Source organism: Zophobas morio, unplaced genomic scaffold (assembly GCF_036711695.1).
Source record: "Zophobas morio isolate AGI-343-1 ecotype UQ-CSIRO unplaced genomic scaffold, CSIRO_AGI_Zmor_V1 ptg000002l, whole genome shotgun sequence".
In the NCBI taxonomy this organism is placed as follows: domain Eukaryota; kingdom Metazoa; phylum Arthropoda; class Insecta; order Coleoptera; family Tenebrionidae; genus Zophobas; species Zophobas morio.
This window is the reverse complement of record NW_026972107.1, coordinates 20,107,397-20,131,772: the sequence shown is the minus strand read 5'-3', so window position 1 is coordinate 20,131,772 and position 24,376 is coordinate 20,107,397. Positions and strand designations below refer to the sequence as shown.

The 24,376-nt window shown below is 32.2% G+C and overlaps 1 protein-coding gene across 1 annotated transcript in view; it reads left to right on the top strand.

The window, feature by feature from the left end:
* Nucleotides 1–1,951: 1,951 nt before the first annotated feature.
* The window catches only part of LOC135130011 (guanylate cyclase soluble subunit beta-1), a 46,482-nt gene continuing 24,057 nt past the window's right edge, over nt 1,952–24,376 (top strand). The window contains exons 1-9 of the mRNA XM_064057304.1: nt 1,952–2,018; nt 2,067–2,140; nt 2,187–2,287; nt 2,339–2,457; nt 2,507–2,662; nt 2,715–2,868; nt 5,046–5,200; nt 18,921–19,132; nt 19,183–19,591. Coding sequence (XP_063913374.1) covers nt 2,016–2,018; nt 2,067–2,140; nt 2,187–2,287; nt 2,339–2,457; nt 2,507–2,662; nt 2,715–2,868; nt 5,046–5,200; nt 18,921–19,132; nt 19,183–19,591 — 1,383 coding nt within the window. The 5' untranslated portion in view covers nt 1,952–2,015. The remainder of the gene's footprint in view (nt 2,019–2,066; nt 2,141–2,186; nt 2,288–2,338; nt 2,458–2,506; nt 2,663–2,714; nt 2,869–5,045; nt 5,201–18,920; nt 19,133–19,182; nt 19,592–24,376) is intronic.

The following is a 24,376-nucleotide window of genomic DNA, read 5'->3' as shown; positions in this document are numbered from 1 at the left end:
TTTAAGTTGAGAATTGTTAAAATCGAGTTCTGTCTTAAATAAGCACAAAAACTTTATTGTCTTATATAATAACACTGTTCGAACGGTTTCCATTTCCAAATTCTAATTTTAGAGGAAAAAGTTGTTGCTACTTTTCCGTTTTAAATGTTATGGGTATGGGAGTATAATTTACAATTTTAGCCGCTTGAAATCTTCACGAAAAAAAATCTCGCTAGCTAAAAATTATAAAAGGAATTCATAAAATCTTATTGTTGTTTTTAACGCACTGAATAACTTTCAATATGTGGTTTAAAAAAATGTAATTTTCAGATATCATTTATGAACAAAATCCAAAAAAAAACAGCAAATTAAAGTACAATTTTAACACGAGTGTTTGCGAAATGACAAACATTCAGTAGTACATTGTGTATATTTCAGGTAGTGATTTTTTTGTGAATCCGAAGTGGATTTAATGATAAAAAACTGATAGTAAACTGTGTTTATTTCACGTAGCAACTTTTTGCTGAATTCGAAGCGGATTTAGCAAACCAACCGTTTTGCTGCTAAAGCGTTCGTGTAAAATACATTATTTGCGTTTTGGATGCTGCCAACTAAAGAAGAAATAGAATAATTATTTTTGAGACATCCCTTTAATCTGCGACAGCCCCTGATGTCAGCCCAATGTTTTCGAAATGCTCCCACCCTATACTCGATATTTCTTACCAATTTATATAAATACTTATTGTATAATTTTTCATAATCAAGTCACAAAATTTTGTTCCACACGTTTAACTATGAATTTTGAAACTGTTAAATGTTTTCTTATTTTATTTGAATACGTACTTTACAGTCTGTAGGTTTAATACATGTTTTTAAACAAGCTATAAATAATGCAATTTATATTTTACGAGGGTCTAAATTTTTTATACGATAACCTAGATGTGATGTCTGGTTTTATTACATATTCGTTCAGATCGAAAAGATTAGCGTTGATTCATATTCTTGCTTATAACGTTTTCGATTCGCATACATTCACTGTTACGAGCACGTTTTGAGAGTTAATCATACGATTTCGAAATTTGTAGCAAAACTGTTGCTAAAGAATGTCTACTATACTTGAATAAAAATCTGTACTATTAGTACAAAATAAGTAAACGTAGCCAATTCCGAAAAATAAACTAACTGAACACTCCATCAGCAAATACAATACAATGCGAAAATAAAAAAAGCTGCATCAGAATGAGTTGAAAATTTATTACCTGTTTTAATTAAATACATCATTCGGAAACACGGAAATATGAAGACAAATCCGTATTGTTGGCGGCGTTAATTCGATATCCGTCGCTCCTAAAGGAATTCTCATACAAATAGGATTTTAATTGAGGACTCAAAATTAACTCCTTATCAAATAAGTAAAGGACGTGGTAGAGAGAGTTAAACAGTGCGATTATAAAATCTCCATCAAAGCGGGATTATCCAAGATTTCAATAAGGGTGTTTCAATTTCAAATAAATTAAATCATAACCGACGGTACCTGATACGTCTGTCTAAACCAATTTGAACAGGGGTGGAAGTTGATAGGTCATGCAGCTTCTCTCCGAATGGAATTCGCATCTAACGTCTCTTGAATTCTTAATGAAATATTGATCATCCTATTTAACCTCGCTTGGTGCAGGTGATATTTACACTAACGATTGATAATTAAATTGAAAGTCGGTAGCGTAAAGGAAGTTGAGGGTGCTCTTGAAAAATTGACCAATTAATAAGATTGGGAGAGGTACTAAAATGGTAGCGTTTTAAATCGTTAGGGGTGCGTTTACGAGACCAGAATGAAGACGTTTAATCTTTTTTATGAATGCTTACCCATAAAATCCGTTAGTATGAAATAAAACAGCGCCATCTCTCCGTTTCAGGAGACGCAAGCGCCTCAACTTGAATCGATGGCCGTTTTCAGAGAGTTTTTCAGTGGTGTCGACGCCGGCATTCACGCAACAACGTGAGCAAGAGAGAGTTGCTGGTCGCGTATCGAGACCATCATGGTACTAAAACTAAACAACCAGTACACAATTTTATTAATTTTTTTTTAGTATGGATTTGTGAATTACGCTTTGGAGCTATTGGTTGTTAAAACTTTTGGCGATGAAACATGGGAAACTATCAAGTATGCAGATTTTTTTTTTAATTAAATTTGAAACTTTTGCTTGCAGGAAACAAGCCGAGCTTGAGATGGAAGGATCATTTCTGGTGCGACAGATCTATGAAGATGAACTTACTTACAACCTGATAGGAGCCGCGGTGGACGTTTTACGTAAATTTTTAATTTTTCGTTCAATTGTTAGTAACACTGTCTATTTTTCAGAAATACCAGCCACCGCAATTTTAGAACTTTTTGGAAAAACCTTTTTTGAGTTCTGCCAGGATTCAGGCTTTGACAAAATCCTACAGGTGTTAGGCGCCACTCCTAGGGACTTTCTTCAGGTAGGGACAAATTCCCTAGATCCCTGTAATTCGCGTTCGTTTATCCCAGAATTTGGATGCTCTGCACGATCATTTGGGAACTCTGTATCCCGGGATGAAAGCACCATCCTTTCGTTGCACCGTCAGACCTGAAGATGGCGCGTTGATCTTGCATTACTACTCCGACAGGCCCGGATTGGAACATATTGTTATCGGAATAGTAAAGGTACTTTTCAAAAATTATCCTAATTTGTCGTTGCTACACTGTTTAATTATAGACCGTCGCTAGTAAGTTGCACGGTACTGAAGTGGTGGTCGATATTCTTAAAACCAAAGAAGAATGCGATCATGTTCAGTTTTTAATAACCGAAGCGTCTGGTCCCGGAAAAGTCCAACACCCGGAAATCGATGAAATCCAGACTTTGTCGCTAGGTATGACTTCCTCATGTTGCAATATAGCTTTCATTAATTGAGACAAAACCGATAATGAACGGAAAATTAATAACAACAGTTTGTGCGTGAAATACTGCGCTTTCTATAACAGGAGAACGGTTTCAGACGAACACCGTTTTAATATTTCATTTCTTTGATTCGACGATTATTCTCAGATTACAAGTTGCTCACAATGATTTAAATCTAACGACTGCCGGTTTACGGTTTTGTTTTATGGTTTAAAGGCCGATGCACCGATTATTCTCAAATATCTACAGACTGAAAGAAATTACGAGAGCGTTTCAATTTTCTCCGGTCATTGTAGTTTAAATTAAAGAAAATCTAAAGGTAATCTGTGTTTCGCATAAAATATTACGTATAATATAAAGGTATAGGTATTATTAAACCGTCGTTATAAACACCTGCTTCACTAACGAGGGCAACTATTATACTACAATTAGATCGTTTTATGGACTTCAAGTGTAATAGGACAAACATAATAGTGAGATCATAAAATTAACACACAATTTCTTAAGCACATTTAATTGGTCTTAATAGTTGTAATCCATATACGATAATACAACGCACACATAAAAAACGTGAACTCAATATTTTCTTTCCTTTTATATTAGTTAGTGACAAGGGGAGCATATTTTTCAAAAACAAGCACAGATTTACAATAATATTTTTTTCAGTTTAAGAATTTTCCGTGTGATTCTTTTCCAAAATTTACGTAACAAATGGAAAAGTTGTTTCGCATAAATTACAATCGATCGATCAAAAAATTTCAAAACTATTTTCATTTATTTGAATTATAATAAGTAATATATGTAAATTCACCCGATTCTCCCGCAATCCGCGCCAGACCAAATACAAAAAGTGTATCTTCGTAACATAATGCGTTGGAATCTAAGGTAATGAAGGAGTATGGGTGATCAAAGAACGATCCATTAATAAATTCAGAAAAACAAACTCTAGAAGATTTTCTAAAAAAACACACTCATATTTTTTCTTCCCAAGTATAAGCTACTTTTTTATAATATGTAGAGGTTATCACAAATAAAATTTTCCAAAATCAAATTTCATATATTTTTAAAGAAGGGGGATCTGCCGGACTGCAATTCAAATTTCAGAATTTAATCATAGTTCTTTGAAATTCTCCGAAGACAACAATTCAAAATTATATTATATTATAAAAATGAATTAAAAATGTTTTTTGAAAACTAATTCCTGATATGCGATGCTCCCTATGATTCAGTAAGACGTCTTCATTTTTATTTCGCGAAGATAATCTACGGAAGGATTGTAATGAGGGATCGAACCATTTCCCGTTTCCGTCTGTCTGTCACATGTCGTTTGTCGTTTGTCTGTGTCGATTTTTAGAAGGCGGATAATGTCCGAAACTACTAGATCAATTGTTGTCAGATTTTATGTGTATACTTGAAATCTATTTCTAAATTATAAAATGCAAGTTAAAATTTATGTAAGCCTTCCTACCAAGACTTTGATAACGCCATCTCAATTTTGCGTAATAAATATTATCATTTACAGTTTTTCCGCTAGGCATCTATATTTTCGCAAAAAAAAATCAAATTAAACAATAACTTTTTATAATAATATAAGCGGAGCCCTTACACAAAGGTCCGGCGCCGTAATGGGTAGCTTGTCCTGTTCGCAACGTGGAGGTCGTAGGGTTCCATTATCTTATGCGTCAGGTATTTTTCCTTTTACACTCTGACAGGCATTATCTATATTTTTTACGGATTATTATGAAAAATTAAATTTCTCAAAATCAAAATTTATCATTTTTCGAAAAATTTGGAGTTCCTTAAAACGGGATACACAACACTGAAGTTTATAATTTATCCTAAGGATCTATAATTCTGGAAATAATTTTTAGCCGAAAATTATCAACTATTAATGTAGTTACAAACAGAAATAAAATACTATTGACTAGTAATATTTTTGGCAATGACAACTATTCGAAGTAGCGCATATCTTAGCCATAAAATAAATAAAGCTGTTCATTTACATCCTTTAACATTGTACGCATTTTTGGCAGTCGTTCTCTGTCGCCAAAGAAACTAATAAAACTGGAGATTACCTGTTGCAAAAAGCATGAAGTATGATTACACCTGATGATTATACACATGCTTATATTTTCCGGATTTTTTCAGAACCCAAGGTAAACGCAGCCACGTTTTGCCGTGTGTTTCCTTTCCACATTATGTTCGACAGAGACCTGAAGATCATCCAAACAGGTTCAACAGTGGCCAGAGTAATCCCGAAGGTGACCTCAACGGATTGTCGCGTTACAGACATTTTGGATACGGTAATTTCCCAACAGCTGTTCGATGGCAATGTCCAGTAAATATATTTATGCTTTGTAACCTTTTCTGCTTCGGTGGATACAGTTGATTCACTTTTTGAATGGTTACTTTTAACGTCTCAACTAATTACTTTAAAGAGTGGAAAAAGTGAATTAACTATGCAGTGTCAAGTGAAGGACATCCGTGTTAATAAGGTTTACGGTTTAATATGTTGTTCCAGTATAACTACACTATTAGAGTTAAATTACATCTCTGATTTTTGTTAATAAATTACAAAAATTGTCAAATTACAAAAACCCACAACATTTTGGAAGAGTAATAATAACAGTAATAACCGATTATTCTTGAATAGTTGACTCAAAATAATTTCGCACCTTAATTGTGCTGATGATTCTACCCTTATGTTTAAGTAGATGCCTTCAGAGTGTTGTCACTGTTGTGACAAAACTACCGGGTGACTAAGTAATTCGCAAACATTTCTGAAATTGAAAGAGAAATTTCGCTGACTTTGTTAAGGAATTTTATATTAATCACATATATGGTGCTCCAAGATTTGGGTGCCAAGGAAATTCCGTCAAAATGGTTTCTAAGACAGTGTACAACGATTTTTGAGGGTTTTTCTGTATTTTAAAATACGTATATTAATTTATGATATATATATATATATACATAAGTTTTGTATTAAGTGGCACCCTGTAGGATGAATGTAATTGTGACTCCCTGTGTATATACCGATTTGATAAATAATGTAAAAGAAGCACAATCAAAATCAACAGTAATAAGGCACCCATCTGTATATAAATTGAGACAATCAATGCTTTTGTGGCACCTTGCGTTGTTGCCACTTTTTTGTGTTCTTTCAAACAAACATATTACAACACGTTAGGTGCTTCGTACCCACTTATCGTAAATTTAGTATATTTTGGTACCATAAGTTAAGAGGGAATTTGCACGAATATTGTTATTATTAGTATTGAAAAGTAAAATACCGTAAGAGACTATTGTTGACAATTGTTGAATGCTGGTATAAAAATTTGATAAGCAAATCCTAATTAAAATGCGAAAAATAATATGAGAAACAGGGTTGTGTAAAATAACATGCCTCTGTAGATATAGTTTTTTAATTCACTATTGTTTTAATTTTAAGCATGACTTCAAAAGGAAAGACATTTAAAATTCTTTAAAAAAAAATGGTCAAAGTTTTTTCGACAGAACTTTCCTGACTCCTGAAGTAGAATGAAACATACCCAGCATTTTCGAATCGGCGCATCCTCAGAAGCGTCGGTCATCGTTTCTCTGTCATAGTGAAGTTTTCTACCTGGGATGAGTTTTTACCTGTTTAGATTAGTGCCTAATCGATTCATCCGCATTCGTGCTAGCATGTTAAGTAGTTCACTTAAACTTTATGTTTCCAGGTGTTATTGTTTGCGATTTAAAAACATAAATTTAAAAATCACCCCTTTCTGAATTGTGCATGTTACGCTACTGACTGACAGTTTGTTGTTAGATTCTGATGACTCACCATATTGAACTTAAAATAATCCATCTCTAATAACACTTGTCCTCCAACACTAGGTAATAGCAATCTGATGCTCAAGTGTTTATTTATGCTTATACATCGAAAGAATGTCACATAGAAATTAGTTTGATTTGAATGAGTTTATTTTCTTAAAACAAAGACTAAAATTATTATTTAAGCCACAGTCGAACAAAATGTTCTGATTGTATAATATAATTCTTATTTTAACATTATTATTATTATAAAAACGTGTTTTTCAAATTTTCCAGAAAATGGGATGACTGGTTCTTAATTGGAGCAATAAAAATTTGTCATGAAATCATCAACATGGATAATACTAGTCACATCACAAAAAAAAGTAGTCACAGCGTATTACCAGTGCAAGAAAAAACAACGAGACGTATATCAATTTGGATTGGTGCAATGTAATACTAAAAAAAACAGTATTGAATTTCCAAAATTTTCTGAGAAAATGGAGTGAGCCGTTCCTGATTCAATCAATAAAATAAATTGACTCATTCATTAATTCTTTTGACCCACCTCTTTAAGTAAAACTAAAATATATGAATACAATGATAAATCACACCTAAAAACTCATCATATTTTGCACATTTTAGGTAGAATTTATTCGGCAAAATTTTGAGATGATGTCATCAATTTTTTGAGAGAAATAAACAGATATATTTTGATTAACAATGTACCATACTTACAATAAATTTAAAACGTCTTATTCAGTTCAGTATTCAGTTTTACAATTCTTGATTTAATCAATAAGAAAATTGACTCAGTCATTAATTTTCTTGAGACACCCCTTATAAGCAAATCTAAAAAATATTCATGCAGTGATAAATCACAAGTATAGACCTATCATATTTTGTACATTTAAGACAGAATTTATTCAACAATATTTTGAGGTGACGATATACATTTTTTAGGGGGATGAGCAAATACATTTTGATAAAAAAATTACCACGATGTTGATCATTCATTGATTTTATTGAGTTAGTCTCTATAAGCAAATTCAAAAAATATGAATGGAACGATAAATCACAAGTACTATAGACTCATCATATTTGGACATTTTAGATAGGATTTATTCGAAAAAATTTTGAGCCGTCAGGAATTTTTTGGGGGGATAAGCAAGTGTATTTTGATTAAAAATGTATTATGCTTATCATAACTTTAAAACAGCTGCAAGATTTCAAAGCATTCGGTTTTGCAAATTCAAAATTAAATTCCAAAATGTTGTTTTATAATTCTGACAGACGTCTCGGGTAAAAACTCAGCACGGCCTCATAAACCATTTTGTTATTTAATACAATTTAAAACCCATTTGCTATGTACAATTTGGAAGTGAGGTCATCACATAATTAGTGGGGATGATTAGATCAATTTTGGTTAACGTTTTACCATCCACATTATCTTCCTAATGTAAATACAAAATTTGACAACAATTTGCCCCCTACTTTCGGAGATTATCTGTCTAATAAAAATCGGGACAGCAGACAGAGACATACTCCTGCATGTATAATTGAAGAATCCGTGTTGACTTTTTACGCTAGAGATCCAGATTTTTTGGGAAAAAATTAAAAATTGTATTATACAAATTAACTTTGAAATTTCAAAACCGAATGCTCTAAAGATAAATGATTACTCAAAATTTACTTATTTACGACCTCTCCGAAAATCATGATGCTATATCACACAATTATGCCGAATAAATGTTTTAAAATTATATAAAATGACATGCACCTGCATGTGTGATTTATGAATCCGTGTTTTTACCCTTGATTTACCCAGAGTTTTGAAAAAAACTCAAAATTATGTAAAAATATTTTACAAATTAAATTGTAAAAGCTGAATGCTGTGAAATCTTGCAAATACCTTAAGTTTATTGGAAGAATGGTAATCGTCAATAAAACTTTGTCCATCATCTTATAATCTTGCAGGATAAAAAACTGAATGTGATTAACTTATTAATCAGTGATCTCTTCTGATTTGAGGTGAAAAAAATCAGTTTAATTTTCTTTTAACAGCTGATGCTTGTAATCTTAACTTTTTAGTCGTAAGCATGTACTGAGAAATTGAGAATATCTATATTTTTTCCTGTTGGTTATCTGCGATGCAGGGGCTGCGGAATGTTAATTACGCCACTGGTTTTTACTTTATAGAGGTTATCACGAAACCAGTGATTGGAACAATTACTTTTAAAAAGTAATGCATTACTTTAATAATTACTTTTTGCACTTTGAAAATTTTGACCGACACTATTTTAGATGTTTGTTGTATGGTTCCAAAGGGTCAAGAAAAAACGTGTTAGAATGAAAAAGGGAGTGAGTGATTTATTTTACTAACGCATTTGTTGCATATCCACATCAGTAAATAAAATAAAACTAATAAGTACTTCATGTAAGAAGACTATATTCATAATTTAAATTCAATAATAACTGATTCAAAATTTTCGTCATCTAAGGCATGCCGTTTTGTCTTAAAAACATCCGCCCCAACACTAAACATCCTTTCCACTGCGGCGCTAGACGGAACTGTTGTGGGGCAACATGTTACATATTTTACTAAAAATTGAAGAGCCAATTCTTTTGCGCCTAATTTCATTCCACTCTAGCTACCAATAAAAGTTCTATGCCAACTGCAACAACTTTTAAACAAAAATTTGCATTGGTGGGTGATTTCAAAATATCTTATTGGCTTGTAAATGTATCGTAAATATAAGTCCACCAATCTTTAACAAAAAGGGTGTTCCCAAGTACTTAGAAGAGGGCTACAAGATAATGTAAACTTAAAAGTCTGCCTTTAATTGCCTCTTACTTGGAGTTGTGACTTACAGATAAAATTTAGAAAACCTTAGAGGGTGGACACCCTCATAAAATATTATGGTCGGACTATGAAGGGTTTAAAAGGACGGCCTCTATCGGTTACTTCTTATAGATTTGAGTGGACCAGAAAAATGGCCTAAAGTTTGTTTGCCCACAGTTTTTAAATATTCTGCCCCTGTTTACTTCTGTTTATTAAAATATTTTATTTCTGTAAAGCGCAATGTTTTTTTTAATACAATTTCTACTAATGTACTTTTTTGAAAATTTAAACTTGATCCATAAATAGCGAAAACCAGATAATCTCATATTCCCCACAATTTCAATGCGTTGTAGTTTTTTTTTTTGACTACAAAATTTAAAAAACGGAAAAGCACTCTGGGTAGGGTTTTTTACGCACATTTCAACGGTGTTAAGTTTATTACAATCGGACCTATACTTTTGGCAAAAACTTGAATTTCCTTATGCTGCAATGTGTTTAGCTCACCCTTAAAATGATGAAGAGCTTATGTATATTATGGCTAAACTCCTTTTAGATTTTAACTCCCTACTGGGTTAATCTTCTGTTTGTGGGGACGAACTAGGTATAATAAACCCAGCAGGTTAACTAAATGATTCGCAGAGAAAAACAAAACAATGTTTTTGAGTATTTGGGTAAGTATTTGGGTAAGTAATTGTAGAAGTGACTGAATTACTCAAAAAAAAGTAATTTGGTACAATTACCCATTACATTTTTTGAAAAGTAATACATTACAATTACTCATTACTTATTACTTCCAACCACTGCACGAAACTAACGTCGCAACATCAATTTTATAATTTTTTAATGGAGCGGGAGTTGTCGGACTATACTTCAACGACCAGGAAAGTTCTGTCGAAATAACCATCAACCATTTTTTTTTACTGTATCAAAAACGATATATTCAATTTTTGTGAAATTCTTTCACCACCTCACAGATACATACATACAAAAATTGTGAAGTTTTGTATAAATAATTTTAGATAGGAGTAATTTTTCTAGCATATTGTCACCCAAAAACCTAAGCTCCGGTCCAGATCGTGTGGTCACTAATTCGAAAACCTAATAACTGCAGTCCGCGGTTTTGTTTTGTTTCTTCTGTATTTTCTTCTTCGTCATTTTCATCTTTCCAGATCGATTTCAATTTCTTCCAATGCCGTATTTTTAAAATTAATAGTATTTGCTTTTTTTCCATTAATTTTTTCAAACTGTAGCCCCTTATTTTCACCGCAAACTGTACTTTATAAGTTTCCTTCGTCTCTTAATACAGATAACACTTTTTTTCTTTTCCAACTTTGTTTATCTAAATTAAATACTATTTTAACTTTTCTCTCTGCCTTTGTAAACGTCTTGCAAAGTATTTAGAAGTCATGGTACTGTAAATTTATAAAACGTAAAGTTTTTTTTTTAATTCTATTTTCCACTACTACTACTAGTCTGATTAATTGTAAACTTGAGAAGTTACCGTCTGTATTTCAAAAATTTAGAATTTTATACTTTATGGCATATATGTAGTTATAATTAAGAACTAAAAAATATTTTAAGGGAAATTTGATTTTTAAGATAATACGAAATTAAATAGAATGATATCCCTCCATTTTTAAGTTGTTGTATTCCCAGATGAACTAATTTTTTACTTCTTGAATACATTTTTCACAATTCCAACTCAACGAAAAACTTCACGGCGAATACGAATACTCTGTAAATGCCTTGAATGCAGTGTTGCCAGTTTTCGGGTGCCAGTTTGATACAAGTACATAGTGGTGCCAGTTTGTGGTGCTATTATATCTGTATATAAATCTGTATATGCAAGGGCGCCCTCTGGTGAGTACACCTTCCAACTAGTGGAATATAAGCGGAAATATATATTGTAAAAGTGGCACCAATACGAAATTTCGTAGTTTTTCATTTCGATGTCAGATGACGCTAATGAGCCGACTCCCATTTAAAAACAAACTGGCACCCAAAGTCGGGTGCCACTTTGTAAAATCGGGTGCTACTATTGCAACGAACATACGTTTTGGGTGCTACAATTACAAAAAACATGTATATATATATATATATACATAAGTTTTGTATTAAGTGGCACCCTGTAGGATGAATGTAATTGTGACGCCCGGTGTATATACTGATTTGATAAATAATGTAAAAGAAGCACAATCAAAATCAATAGTAATAAGGCACCCATCTGTATATAAATTGAGACAATCAATGCTTTTGTGGCACCTTGCGTTGTTGCCACTTTTTTATGGTCATCCAAACAAACATATTATAATACCTTAGCCACTTATCGTAAATTTAGTATATTTTGGCAGCATAAGCTAAGAGGGAATTTGCACAAATATTGTTACTATTATCTAGTATTGAAAAGTAAAATACCGTAAGACACTATTGTTGACAATTGTCTAATGCTGGCATAAAAATTTGTTAAGCAAATCTTAATTAAAATGCGAAAAATAATATGAGAAACAGGTTGTGTAAAACAGCATGCCTGCGTTGATATAGTTTTTTAATTCAGTATAGTTTTAATTTCAAGCATGATTTCAAAAGGAATGACATTTAAAATCCTATAAAAAAATTGGTCAAAAGTTTTTTCGACAGAACGTTCCTCGCTCCTGAAGTACAATGAAACATATCGAGCATATTCGAATGGGCGCACCCTCAGAGGCGTCTGTCATTGTTTCTCTGTCATAGTGAACTTTTCTACCAATTGCCGATTTTATTTTGTATGTACCTTTCAATAACACGCCGTATAATTCTTATTTTAACATTATTATTATTATTAAGACATATTTTTCAAATTTTCGAGGAAATGGGATAACTGGTTCTTAATTTGATCAATAAAAATTTGTAATGAAGTCATCAACATGGATAATACTAGTAACAGCACAAAAGAAAAGTAGTCACAACGTATTACCAGTGCAAGAAAAAAGAGCGAGACGTATATTAACTTGGATTGGTGCAATGTAATACTTAAAAAAAACTGTATTGAATTCCCAAAATTTTCTGAGAAAATGGAGTGAGCCGTTCCTGATTTAATCAATAAAATAAACTGACTCATTCATTAATTTTTTTGAGACACCCCGCATAAGCAAGTCTAAAAAATATTCATGCAGTGATAAATCACAAGTATAGACCTATCATATTTTGCACATCTAAGACAGGATTTATCCAACAATATTTTGAGGTGACGTCATAAATTTTTTAGGGGTGATGAGCAAATACATTTTGATAAAAAATTTACCATGCTTATGATAAATTTAAAACATTTTTAAGATTTCAAAGCATTGGGTGTAGCAGTTCTAGATTAAATCAATAAAATAAATTCATACATTCATTAATTTTTTTAGTCACCCTGTATCCGCAAATCCAAAAAATATGCCAGAAATGATAAATTACAAGGACAGACTCATCATATCTTGTACAATTTAGATAGGATTTATTCGGCAAAATTTTGAGCTGACATCATTTTTTTCAGGGGATAATAAATATATTTTGTTTATGTATACTATATATTATGTTTATCATGCTTATCATATTTTCAGTTAGCCTATATAATCAAATCCAAAAAATATTAATGGAATGATAAATCACAAGAATAGACTCATCATACAGCGTGTTATGAAAGGTACGTACAAAATAAAATCGGCAATTGGTCTCGAAGTATGAATGCTAAAAGTAAAAAAAAGGTCAGGTAAAAGTGTTCTCCTTTTAGAGATAAAAATTTTTAAAATTTATGTCCAAATTCGTTGTACGCCTCTAATAAAAAGATCATCTTTCGTTTCTATAGCAACATTTAGTCTTGACAAAAGTTGTATTGTTATAGTTGCTAGGATTTACTAAAATAAATTAATTTTACCTATTTATCCTTCAGTAGCGTATAAAACGGTTGGATAAGGGTTAATTTTCCCCTTATAATTTTGATAACACAAAATAAGTTTTTCCGACTTCTTAGACTTCGCGAATAACTGTCAGTTTTGTTGTACGTACCTTTCAATAACACCCTGTATTTCGACATTTTAGATAGAATTTATTCAGCAAAATTTTGAGCCGACGTCATCAATTACAAAGTTTATTATGCTTATCATAACTTTATAACATCTGCAAGATTTCAAAGCATTCGGTTTTGCAAATTCAAAATTAAATAGCAAAATGTTGTTTTATAATTGTGATTTTTTTTCCAAAAATCTGGACGTTTTGAATAAAAACTCAGCACGAAGTCATAAACCATTGTTATTTAATACAATTTAAAACCCATTTACTATGTACACTTTTGAAACGACGTCATCACACAATTGTGGTGGGGATGATTAGATAAATTTTGGTTAGCGTTTTACCATCCACATGATTTCCTAATGTAAATACAAAATTTGACAACAATTGGCTCAGTACTTTCGGAGATTAGCTGTCTAATAAAAATCGGGACAGCAGACAGAGACATATTCCTGCATGTGTAATTTAAGAATCCATGTTGACTTTTTAGGCTAGAGATCCACATTTTTGTGAAAAATTAAAAATTGTATTTTATACAATTTAACTTTGAAATTGCAAAACCGAATGCGCTGAAAAGTTGCAAACGTTTTAAGGTTATAAAAAGTTTAATAAACGATTACTCAAAATTTACTTATTTATGACCTCCCCAAAAAATTATGACGCCATATCATATAATTCTGCTGAATAGATATTTTAAAATTTTATAAAATGACATGCACCTGCATGTGTGATTTATAAATCTGTGTTGAGTCTTTACCCTTGATTTACTTAGATATTTGAAAAAAAAAATCAAAATTATCTAACAATATTTTACAAATTCACTTCTAAATTGTAAATGCTGAATGCTGTGAAATCTTGCAAATATCTTAAGTTTATTGGAAGGATGGTTATCGTCAATCAAACTTTGTCCATGATCTTATAATATTGCAGGATAAATGGTCTTCAAATTTATGAGTGTTTTTGGGAGGAAACTGAATGTGATTAATTAATTAATCAGTCAGTTTCTTCTGCTTTGAAAAGAAAAAATCGGTTTAATTTTCTTTTAACAGCTGATGCTTGTAATCTGAACTTGTTCGTTGTCTAATTACATAAGCAGTCGAAGTTAAACTTGTACTGAGAAACTGAGAATATCTACATTTTTTCCTATTGGTTATCTACGATCCAGGGGCTGTGGGATCTTAATTCCGCCGCTGGTTTTTACTTTGAGGAGGTTATCAGTATCACAGTGATTGGAACAATTACTTCTAAAAAGTAATGCATTACTTTAACAAATATTTTTTGTACTTTGAAAAATTTGATGAAGATACAATTTTAGATATTTGTTGTATGGGTCCAGAGGGAAACAAACGTGTTAGAACGAAAAAGGCAGTGAGTGATTTATTTTACTAACGCATTTGTTGCATACCCACATCAGTAAATAAAATAAAACAAGTAAATACTTTACGTAAGAGGACTATATTCATAATTTAAATTCAATAATAACTGACATTTAAAATTTTCGTCAGCTAAGGCATGACGTTTTATCTTAAAAACATCCGTGCCAACACTAAACATCCTTTCTACTGCGGCGCTAGATGGAATTGTTGTGGGGCAACATGTTACATATTTTACCAAAAATTGAAGACCCAATTCTTTAGCGTCTAGTTTCATTTCACTCTAGCCACAAATAAAAGTTCGATGCCAACTGCAACAACTTTTAAACAAAAATTTGCATTGGTGGGAGATTTCAAAATATCTTATTGGCTACGTGTCAATGTATCGTAAATATTAGTCCACCAATCTTTAACAAAAAGAATGTTCCAAAATACTTAGAAGGGGGCTACAAGATAATGTAAACTTAAAAGTCTATCTTTAATTGCCTCTTACTTGGCGTTGTGACTTACAGATTAAATTTAGAAAACCTTAGAGGGTGGACACTCTCATAAAATTTCATGGTCGTATAATGACTGGTTTAAAAGGACGGACTCTATCGGTTACTGGTTATAGATTAGAGTGGACCAGAAAAATGGCTAACGTTTGTTTGACCAAAAATTTTAAATATTCTGCTCCTGTTTACTAAATTATTTATTAAGATATTTTATTTCTGTAAAGCGCATTCAACTTTTTAATACAATTTCTACTATGTACCTTTTTGGAAATTTAAAATTGATCCACAAATAGCGAAAACCAGATAATCTCATACTCTGCACAATTTTAAGGCGTTGTAGTGTTTTTTTTTTTTGATAACAAAATTTAAAAAACGGACAAACAGTCTGGGTAGGGTTTTCTACGCTCATTTCAACGGTGTGAAGTTTATTACAATCGGACGCATACTTTTGGCAAAAATTTGGACAGATGTTTATATGTATTTCCTTATGCTGGAATATGTTTTAGCTCACCCTTAAAATGATTAAGAGTTTATGTATATTATGATTACCTGGTTTTTTAACAAATTTTGTGCTAAACTCGTTTTAGATTTTCACTCCTTGGGTTAATCTTGTTTGTGGGGACGAACTAGGTGTAATAATCCCAGCAGGTCAAGTAAACGATTCGTGGAGAAAAATAAAACAATATTTTTGAGTATTTGGGGTAAAAGTAATTGTAAAAGTGACTGAATTACTCAAAAAAAAAGTAATTCGCTACAATTACTCATTACATTTTTTGAAAAGTAATGCATTGCAATTACTCGTTAAGTTATTACTTATTACTTCCAAACACTGCACGAAACTAACATCGCAACATCAATTTTATAATTTTTTAATGCAGCGGGATTTGTCGGACTATAGTTTAACGACCAGGAAAGTTCTGTCGAAATAATCTTCAACCATTTTTTTTATTGTATCCTAAACAATATATTCACTTCTTGTGAAATTCTTAAAATAAAGTCATCTTTCACCACCTCACAAATACATACATACTAAAATTGTGAATTTTTGTATAAATAATTTTAGATAATTTTTTTAGCATGTACTGTATATCCTTTATCACACAAAAACCGGAACTCCATACCAGGTCGGGTAGTCACTAGTTCAAAAACCTAATCATTCGTGTCCGCAGTTTTGTTTTGTTTCTTCTGTATTTTCTTCTTCGTCATTTTCATCTTTCCAGATCAGTTTCAATTTCTTCCAATACCTTATTTTTAAAATTGGTAGTATTTGCTTTTTTCATTAATTTTTTCAAACTGTAACGAATCATTTTCTCCGCAAAGTGTGCTTTAGAAGTTTGCTTCGTATCTTAATACAGATAACATTTTTTTTCTTTTCCAACTTTGTTTATCTAAATTAAATATTACTTTAAGTAGTCTCTCTGTCTTTGTAAATGTCTTGCAAAATATTTAGAAGTCATCGGATTGTTATGAAATTTATAAAACGTAAAGTTTTTTCTATTTTCTACTAAATCTGATTAATTGTAAACTTCGAAATTCTGAAACGAATGAGAAGTTATTGGCTGTATTTCAAAAACTTAGAATTTGCTACTTATGGCATATATGTAGTTATAATTAAGAACTAAAAAGTATTTTAAAAGAAATTTGATTTTTAAGATAATACGAAATTAAATAGAACAATAGGTATCTTTCCATTTTTAAGTTCTTGCATTCCTAGATGAACTAATCTTTTACTTTATGAATACATTTTTCACAATTACAACTGAACGAAAAACTTTACGGCAAATACGAATACTCTGTAAATGCGATGAATGCAGTGTTGCCAGTTTTCGGGTGCCAGTCTGATACAAGTACATAGTGGTGCCAGTTTGTAGTGCCATTATATCTGTATGTAAATCTGTATATGCAAGGGCGCCCTCTGGTGAGTACACCTTCCAACTAGTGGAATATAAGCGGAAATATATATTGTAAAAGTGGCACCAACACGAAATTTCGTAGTTTTTCGTTTCGATGTCAGATGACGCTAATGAGCCGACTCCCGTTTAAAAACATACTGGCACCCAAAGTCGGGTGCCACTTTGTAAAATCGGGTGCTACTATTGCAACGAACATACGTTTTGGGTGCCACAATTACAAAAAACATGTATATATATATACAGGACCAAGGAAATAGCTATAAGAGAAATGCAGAAAAAAATAGTACCGAGAGTAGTATTTACCAACTTTTCCCGTAACGGCTTTGTAATTATGTATAAATATTTTAAGCCTAAGAATTTTCAGACTGCTTCCAGCTAACCAAAGTAAATTTTTATTCAACAAGAGTATACTGGAAATTGTAAGTAATCTGCCACGAAACATCAGCAAATCCTTTGTTTTATTCATGAATACCAGGCTGAAAAGATTACAAAAGAAACTAAAATTTAATATTTACCTCCTCATTAATAGCAAATTCCTGGTAATTAGTAATACACCGCTCAAACTCATCACACTTTAATACCCAAAAAAACTCCAACCTGGAATATCAACTCTTATAACCGTAGGGACTTCATCAAAATTGATTGCTTATATTTTTTAAGAACTTTTTGAAAATTTATAGACGAGATTTTAAAGTTAATAGGTTTTTTAAGGCGTGTTGTAAATAGTAAACGTTTTAAAAGTTGACTCATTCTATTTAAAATAGTCGATGAACGTAAATCGTAACTGTACGACTGTTAAAGTTTTAATAATGGGAAAACATAGCTGAGCTAAAAAGGTTTCTTATAAAAAACTGAAATAATTTTTATTTTTTACTCGTATAAACACTCCATATATTGAAGTTAAATTTAATTTATATCATAACAAAACGTGGACTTTTGTTATCTCCCCACAAAATATTGTAACACAGATTTTAAAAATAACCTTTTTACGATTTTTTGTTACGTGACAACATCGCATGGGTTTTAAAGAAAATATTTAATATATGGTTTTAAGTCGTAAGAAGAGCCCAATTATATAGGGTGCTTCATTAAAAAAAAAAAACTAAGTTGTGTGTTATATCTCAAAAACAGTACACTCTGTGTTTATTTGATAAAAATTTTAATATATGATACTTAAAGAACCGTACAATCTTAATCTCTAACTTTTTTCTATTTTCGATATTATTGAGGTATCGAGGAACGCGCACTCAGTGATTCACTCTGTAAATATTAAAAAAAATTTCGGAAAGTGTCACCGACAATGCAGAATCTTAGTAAATGATGCTGATTTAAAATAGAAGACTTAACAGTATTTGCGTGAAACAATGATCATAAGATTCGAATTTGTGGGTACTTTTATATCTTTTCCCTAGCCAACCACATCATTTCAATATAAGTAACGCTTATAATCGTTAAAAAGTATTCTTTCTTAAAATTCCACTTGGACGTAAAAAACGAAAGAATACGTTTCGTTCTGGTGCGCTACTATTAATTAATCCGTCCACAAAAAGTCGCTATGCAAATTTCACGCGATTTTTCAGGTTCGTCCGCACTTGGAGTTAACCTTCGAAAACATCCTCTCACACATCAACACCATCTACGTCCTCAAAACCCGACCGGGAGTAATGCAAGTAAATGCTCCACCAGAATATCGCTATCTCCGTCTGAAAGGCCAGATGCTGTACGTGCCAGAAACCGACTTGGTTATCTTCCTCTGTTATCCCAGCGTGATGAATCTGGACGACCTTACCAGGTACGACCTCACTTCTTTTCTTTTTGTTTGTTTATAACGAGGATCCGCAGGAGGGGCCTTTACATCAGCGACATTCCTCTCCATGACGCCACACGCGATTTGGTATTAATGTCCGAACAATTCGAGGCGGACTACAAGCTGACTCGAAACTTGGAGATGCTCACCGACAAGCTGCAGCAAACGTATCGGGAGCTGGACAGAGAGAAAAAGAAGACCGACCGTCTGCTGTACTCCGTGTTGCCAATTAGCGTGGCGAATGAGCTGCGGCATAAGAGGCCGGTACCTGCCAAAAGGTACGACTGCGTCACCTTGCTCTTCTCCGGAATCGTCAACTTCTCGGCGCTTTGTGCTGCGAACACTGATCCAAAAGGGGTTATGAAGATTGTGAACATGCTTAATGAGCTCTACACGAACTTCGACGATTTGGCGGATACTAAAAAGAATCCTAATATTTATAAGGTACTATGGCACGTACATGATTTTTACGTGGAGAGAATGTTTTTTGGAACGCGGTCCTTTATTGAATCTTTATACTGCTTAATAAAGATACGTTTTAACTGCAACATTTACAACACACATGTTTTTGATATCTGTAAAGATATTATGGTATGATAATGCTACCATTTACGGTTTGCTGTAACAGTTTTTTAGCGAAAGAAATTTATTTGTTTAAACACAGTCCCTGTACGAGCTTGAAATAGTCTCTTTTTATTCGTTATAATAACACTAAAGGACACCACTACTGCATAAAAAATAAAAATGTTCACGTACGCAAATCACTCAAAAAAATGCGACAAAGGAAAGACATTTTTTATCAGATGAGAAAATTCAAGCGTCAGCAATGAAATAGATCAAAGAAAAACTAGAAGTTTCTAAATCAATGGACTGAAAAATTGTTTTTCTATCCTTTGAACAAAAAAAAAAAAAAACGTTTCCTAGACGTAGATTTTCAAGACACAGTTTTCTTCTCCTTTGTACTTTATCGCATCAGCCCACAGCACTTTGCTTTTAAAATTAAATCGAAAGACAGGTAGGGAGGAACTCAAGAAGATTATATTTGACTTATTACCTTGTGCAAAGGAGATTCATGACATACACTAAGTAACCCGTTCTTAAATTCATTTCCTGCCGTGGAAAATTCTACATATTTATATATATATATTTTTTTTTTGTAGGAATTTTCTGTCCATCGGGACTTTTTTAATAACTAGAAAGCTCCTCTGGTAGTTTACAATTAGTGTATTAAAATACTGGAACAATTTTTCCACAACCACTGCTTTACGTGGGAGCGCAGTTAAGTACGAGTAAGACTCAAAAAATGTTGTAGAGAGGTAAATAAAACAATATCAGTATCTTAAAATCACGTTAATTTACTTGAACGTCTCGGTTCGCTATCACTAAAAATCGGTTTTGAACATTGATCTAATAAAGGAGTGGATGCAGCCTTGTATACGTTTCCATACGCGAGCGAGTGTAATCAACATAAGAAAGAAATAGCTAGAGCGGTTATGCATCAGTGGGGAAAGGACGACTGACCACGTATCACGTGCTGGGTGGCAAGAAACGCTTCATTTGAACGGGAATTAATACGTTTTCTTACGAATTTGTGCAAACAATCAATTATAACAAACGTCTGTTAATGAAAACTATATTTTTACAGTTTACATTAAAATAATGTGTAATGTGAAACAACAAAAATCATGTTAAGTGGTGGAGATAATTTTTTAATAAAATGATATGTATACAGAATCCGCAATATATTACAAATTCAATTAGTACAATAATCTTCTACAAGTTAACTAATCTTGTACTGTATGTTCATTGGTAATTCTTAAATTTTTAGGATAAAAGTAATTAAATTTTCGATAAAAGTGACAGGGTGCCTAATTAAATTAAACATATTAAATTGTGTGGAAATTTCTACTAAAATCTATTTTCTAAATCCACGTACAAATAACTAAAACAATAATAATCAATAGATATAAAATTCCCTCTTTTTGTAGCAATAATCAGTTGTAATAACTTGGAATGTTTAGGGAATCTAACAAAATTTTTAAATTATTTACGAAATTCTTCATCTGTGTATGTGATTATTACCTATAAAATGAAACAGGATTGCTTTCTTTGCACGTTCTATGCAATTATACGCACAACACGATTTCACGATGTTTAACAAATGGTCCGATAAAATACAACTTAAGAAGACTGTAGACATTTAAATAAGGTAACTTGAGCCTAAAAAACGTAAATTTGCAAAAATACACCTTCAAACGCCGTGCGATAGCACGAAAGAAACGCGTCAATGTTTTGCCACCCAGAGAGCCCTATCTCTGTCCCACTGTGTTGACAACGCGCGTCTCTCTCTAAGTTACTTCCATAAAATATTATTTCTATGGTTTTGAATTACTCACCCCGTTGACTTTACAGTTCCTTTAATGCAAATTAATAACCAGTACAACTTTCCCTTCGTATTTTCCCTGATCTGCAGACTTTGTTACAGTTTAGTCCGGTAATGTAGTTTATATCACATCCGGCAAATCGTTTTCTTTCTCCATTGCTATTGATGGGTTTTGTTTGTTTATGGTTTTTGAATTTGTCTCTATTATAAGAAAGCCGACTATGGTCAAACCATTTTCATACAGTTGTCAAATTTTCAGTTCAGAGTTCTTCCCGTCCAACGTTGTACTGAGAATGTTCCGATAACATAATCGAAACATTAACATACTCACTTTTATAAAGATAACTGTTTGAATCTTGATCACTAATTTAGTAATCGACAGGAATCTAATCGAATAGATGTTTTGTGTACTATTTGAAACTCTTAAAATACCAAGTAACAGTGCTTCTATTATGGATTTATTTAAGTTTACCATAAGATCAGGATGCTTTCCGTCTTAGAGGGAATGTAATCAGCCCTCAATTATGGGAGATCATACATGACTAATAAGTTACTATGGGATGAATTATATTTTTAGAATTTTATGTTGATGGCACCAATCATGGTCGTAATTTTTTTTAAATATTTTCTGTCATGATAATTTCATAGCAGCAAACTTAATGAGAATCAAGTCATGAGAAATTAAACATGAAGTTGCATAAAATTTTGAAGTAAATCACATAACTACAGTCTTTCAAACACACCACTTTTCAAGAATACATGAACTTTAAGTGATCTTAGAAATGGTAAAAACGATCTGACCAAACTTAAATACTCATACCTGTTTACTTACTTATTTTCTTCCACCTGCGGTGTAGAGATGACCAAATTAACATAATGTATATACCTATGTAATACACATCTTATTGTTACACTCCAACTAGTTGTTTTAAGTAAAAAAGTCCACATAGTTTTATAAATTTGGACAAATTTTAGTTTGCAATATTACTCTCATTCCATAAACATTTAAGGCCAGTCGCTACGTTTGCAGCAAGGGATTTCAATACCTTTTTAAAATGTAATATCTCCCTTAATAACAGACTTATTGTCGTCAAATTTTAAATATAACCTGTCTCCACCTTCCTCTACATAACGGAACGTTTTGTTAACAGCAGTTTATCATCATCTTTTTACTTCTCGGGCGATTTGCAACTTTTATGTTTTCTCGACATTTCATGACTTTAGAATATGAAAAAAGTTGTCTCCCGTTTCCGTTTGCCTGTCGTCTGCCTGTGTCGATTTTTATTAAACATATATTCTCAGAAACTGTCGGACTAATTGCTGTCAAATTTTGTATGTATGTTAGGAATATTATGTAGATGATAAAACGCTAATCAAAATTTGGCTAATCATTCGAAGCAAAGATTTGATAACGTCCCTCAAATTTTTTTCAATAAACGTGAGTTAAATTTTATACAGTAACATACTTTTGTATTTGTGGTTTACAAATAGGCATTCATTTTTTACCCTAGATGTCCACATTTTCAGAAAAAAATTCCACTTGTATAAAAACCTTTCATAAGCGACGCGACGGTGGTGGAATGAAAAGCGGTCTCGCGTGCATGTCGCACATTCGATTGCGTCTCATAGTTCTTTGTTTTTTTTACAATATTCTGCTATTATCTATATTTTTATATATAGGGTGAGTTGGCTAAAAGGGGACAACACCTCGGATAACTTTTTATTTCCCAAGTGTAAGCTAAGGAAACATGGTACTCGAGTCCATCAGACGAATTGCCACTCTTATGTTTTCTCGACGTTTCATGACCCCTACAGCACTAAAAAAGTAGTCTCCCGTTTCTGACTGCCATTTTTATTAGACACGTAATCCCCAAAACTGGTAGACCGATTGTTGCCAAAGTTTGTATGTTAGAAATATTATGCAGATGGTTAAATGCTAGCCAAAATTTGGCTAATCATCCTCACTAACAATTTGATGCCGTCATCTCTATGAACCGTATTTTAAAATATGTTGAATGTTATACAAAATTATACTTCTATACTTGTCGTATACCAATACGCTTTCAGTTGTCTCGCTTAACGTTCAAATCTTCTCAAAAACAATTGCACGATATAATAACATTATATTACCACTACGAGATATATTAACTCGTGGCTCAGTGACTCAGCGGTTCACTAGACGAACCGGCGGCATTGTGTCGTGGGTTCAATGCCGAACTTGGTTGTTTCCTATTTTTTTTTCTTGCTCTGGTAATGTGCTGTGACAACTTTTCTTTTGTTCTGTGACTGGGATTATCCATGTTTATAAATTAAATAATAAATTTTGTATAAATTTGCAAAGAAGTGGGATTTGTGGAACTGTACTTCAAGGGCGAGGGAAGTTCTGTCGAAGTAACCTTCGACCAATTTTTTATTTATGCACCTATATCTGAATTTTTATTTCACTGAAGCATTGAGCAAAAAAAAACTTTGCGAAGTTCACTATTTATTACTATACGTTTTATTTGCTCTTGAAAATAATACTCCTATTTTTTTAAAGCATTTTCTGAGCTTTGTTTTCTAAACACGTTCTTATGTAGGTAATGAAGCATCTATTTCTGAGACTCATGAAATTATTTCATTTATTATATTTTTCTGAACAATGCAATCCAACATTTTAACGAATTTTACGTCAAGTGGTACTAGCTGCTAACAACGTTACTTAGAAAATTATTTTTTTTTATAAAAGTTACAGTATTTGACGAATATTAAATAGTGAAGCTAATGAAGCTATTTTTTTCGTTTTTTTTAATAAAAACAAATGCAAAATCTGAAAAAAAGTTTAATGTTGTTTCTGCAATGTACTG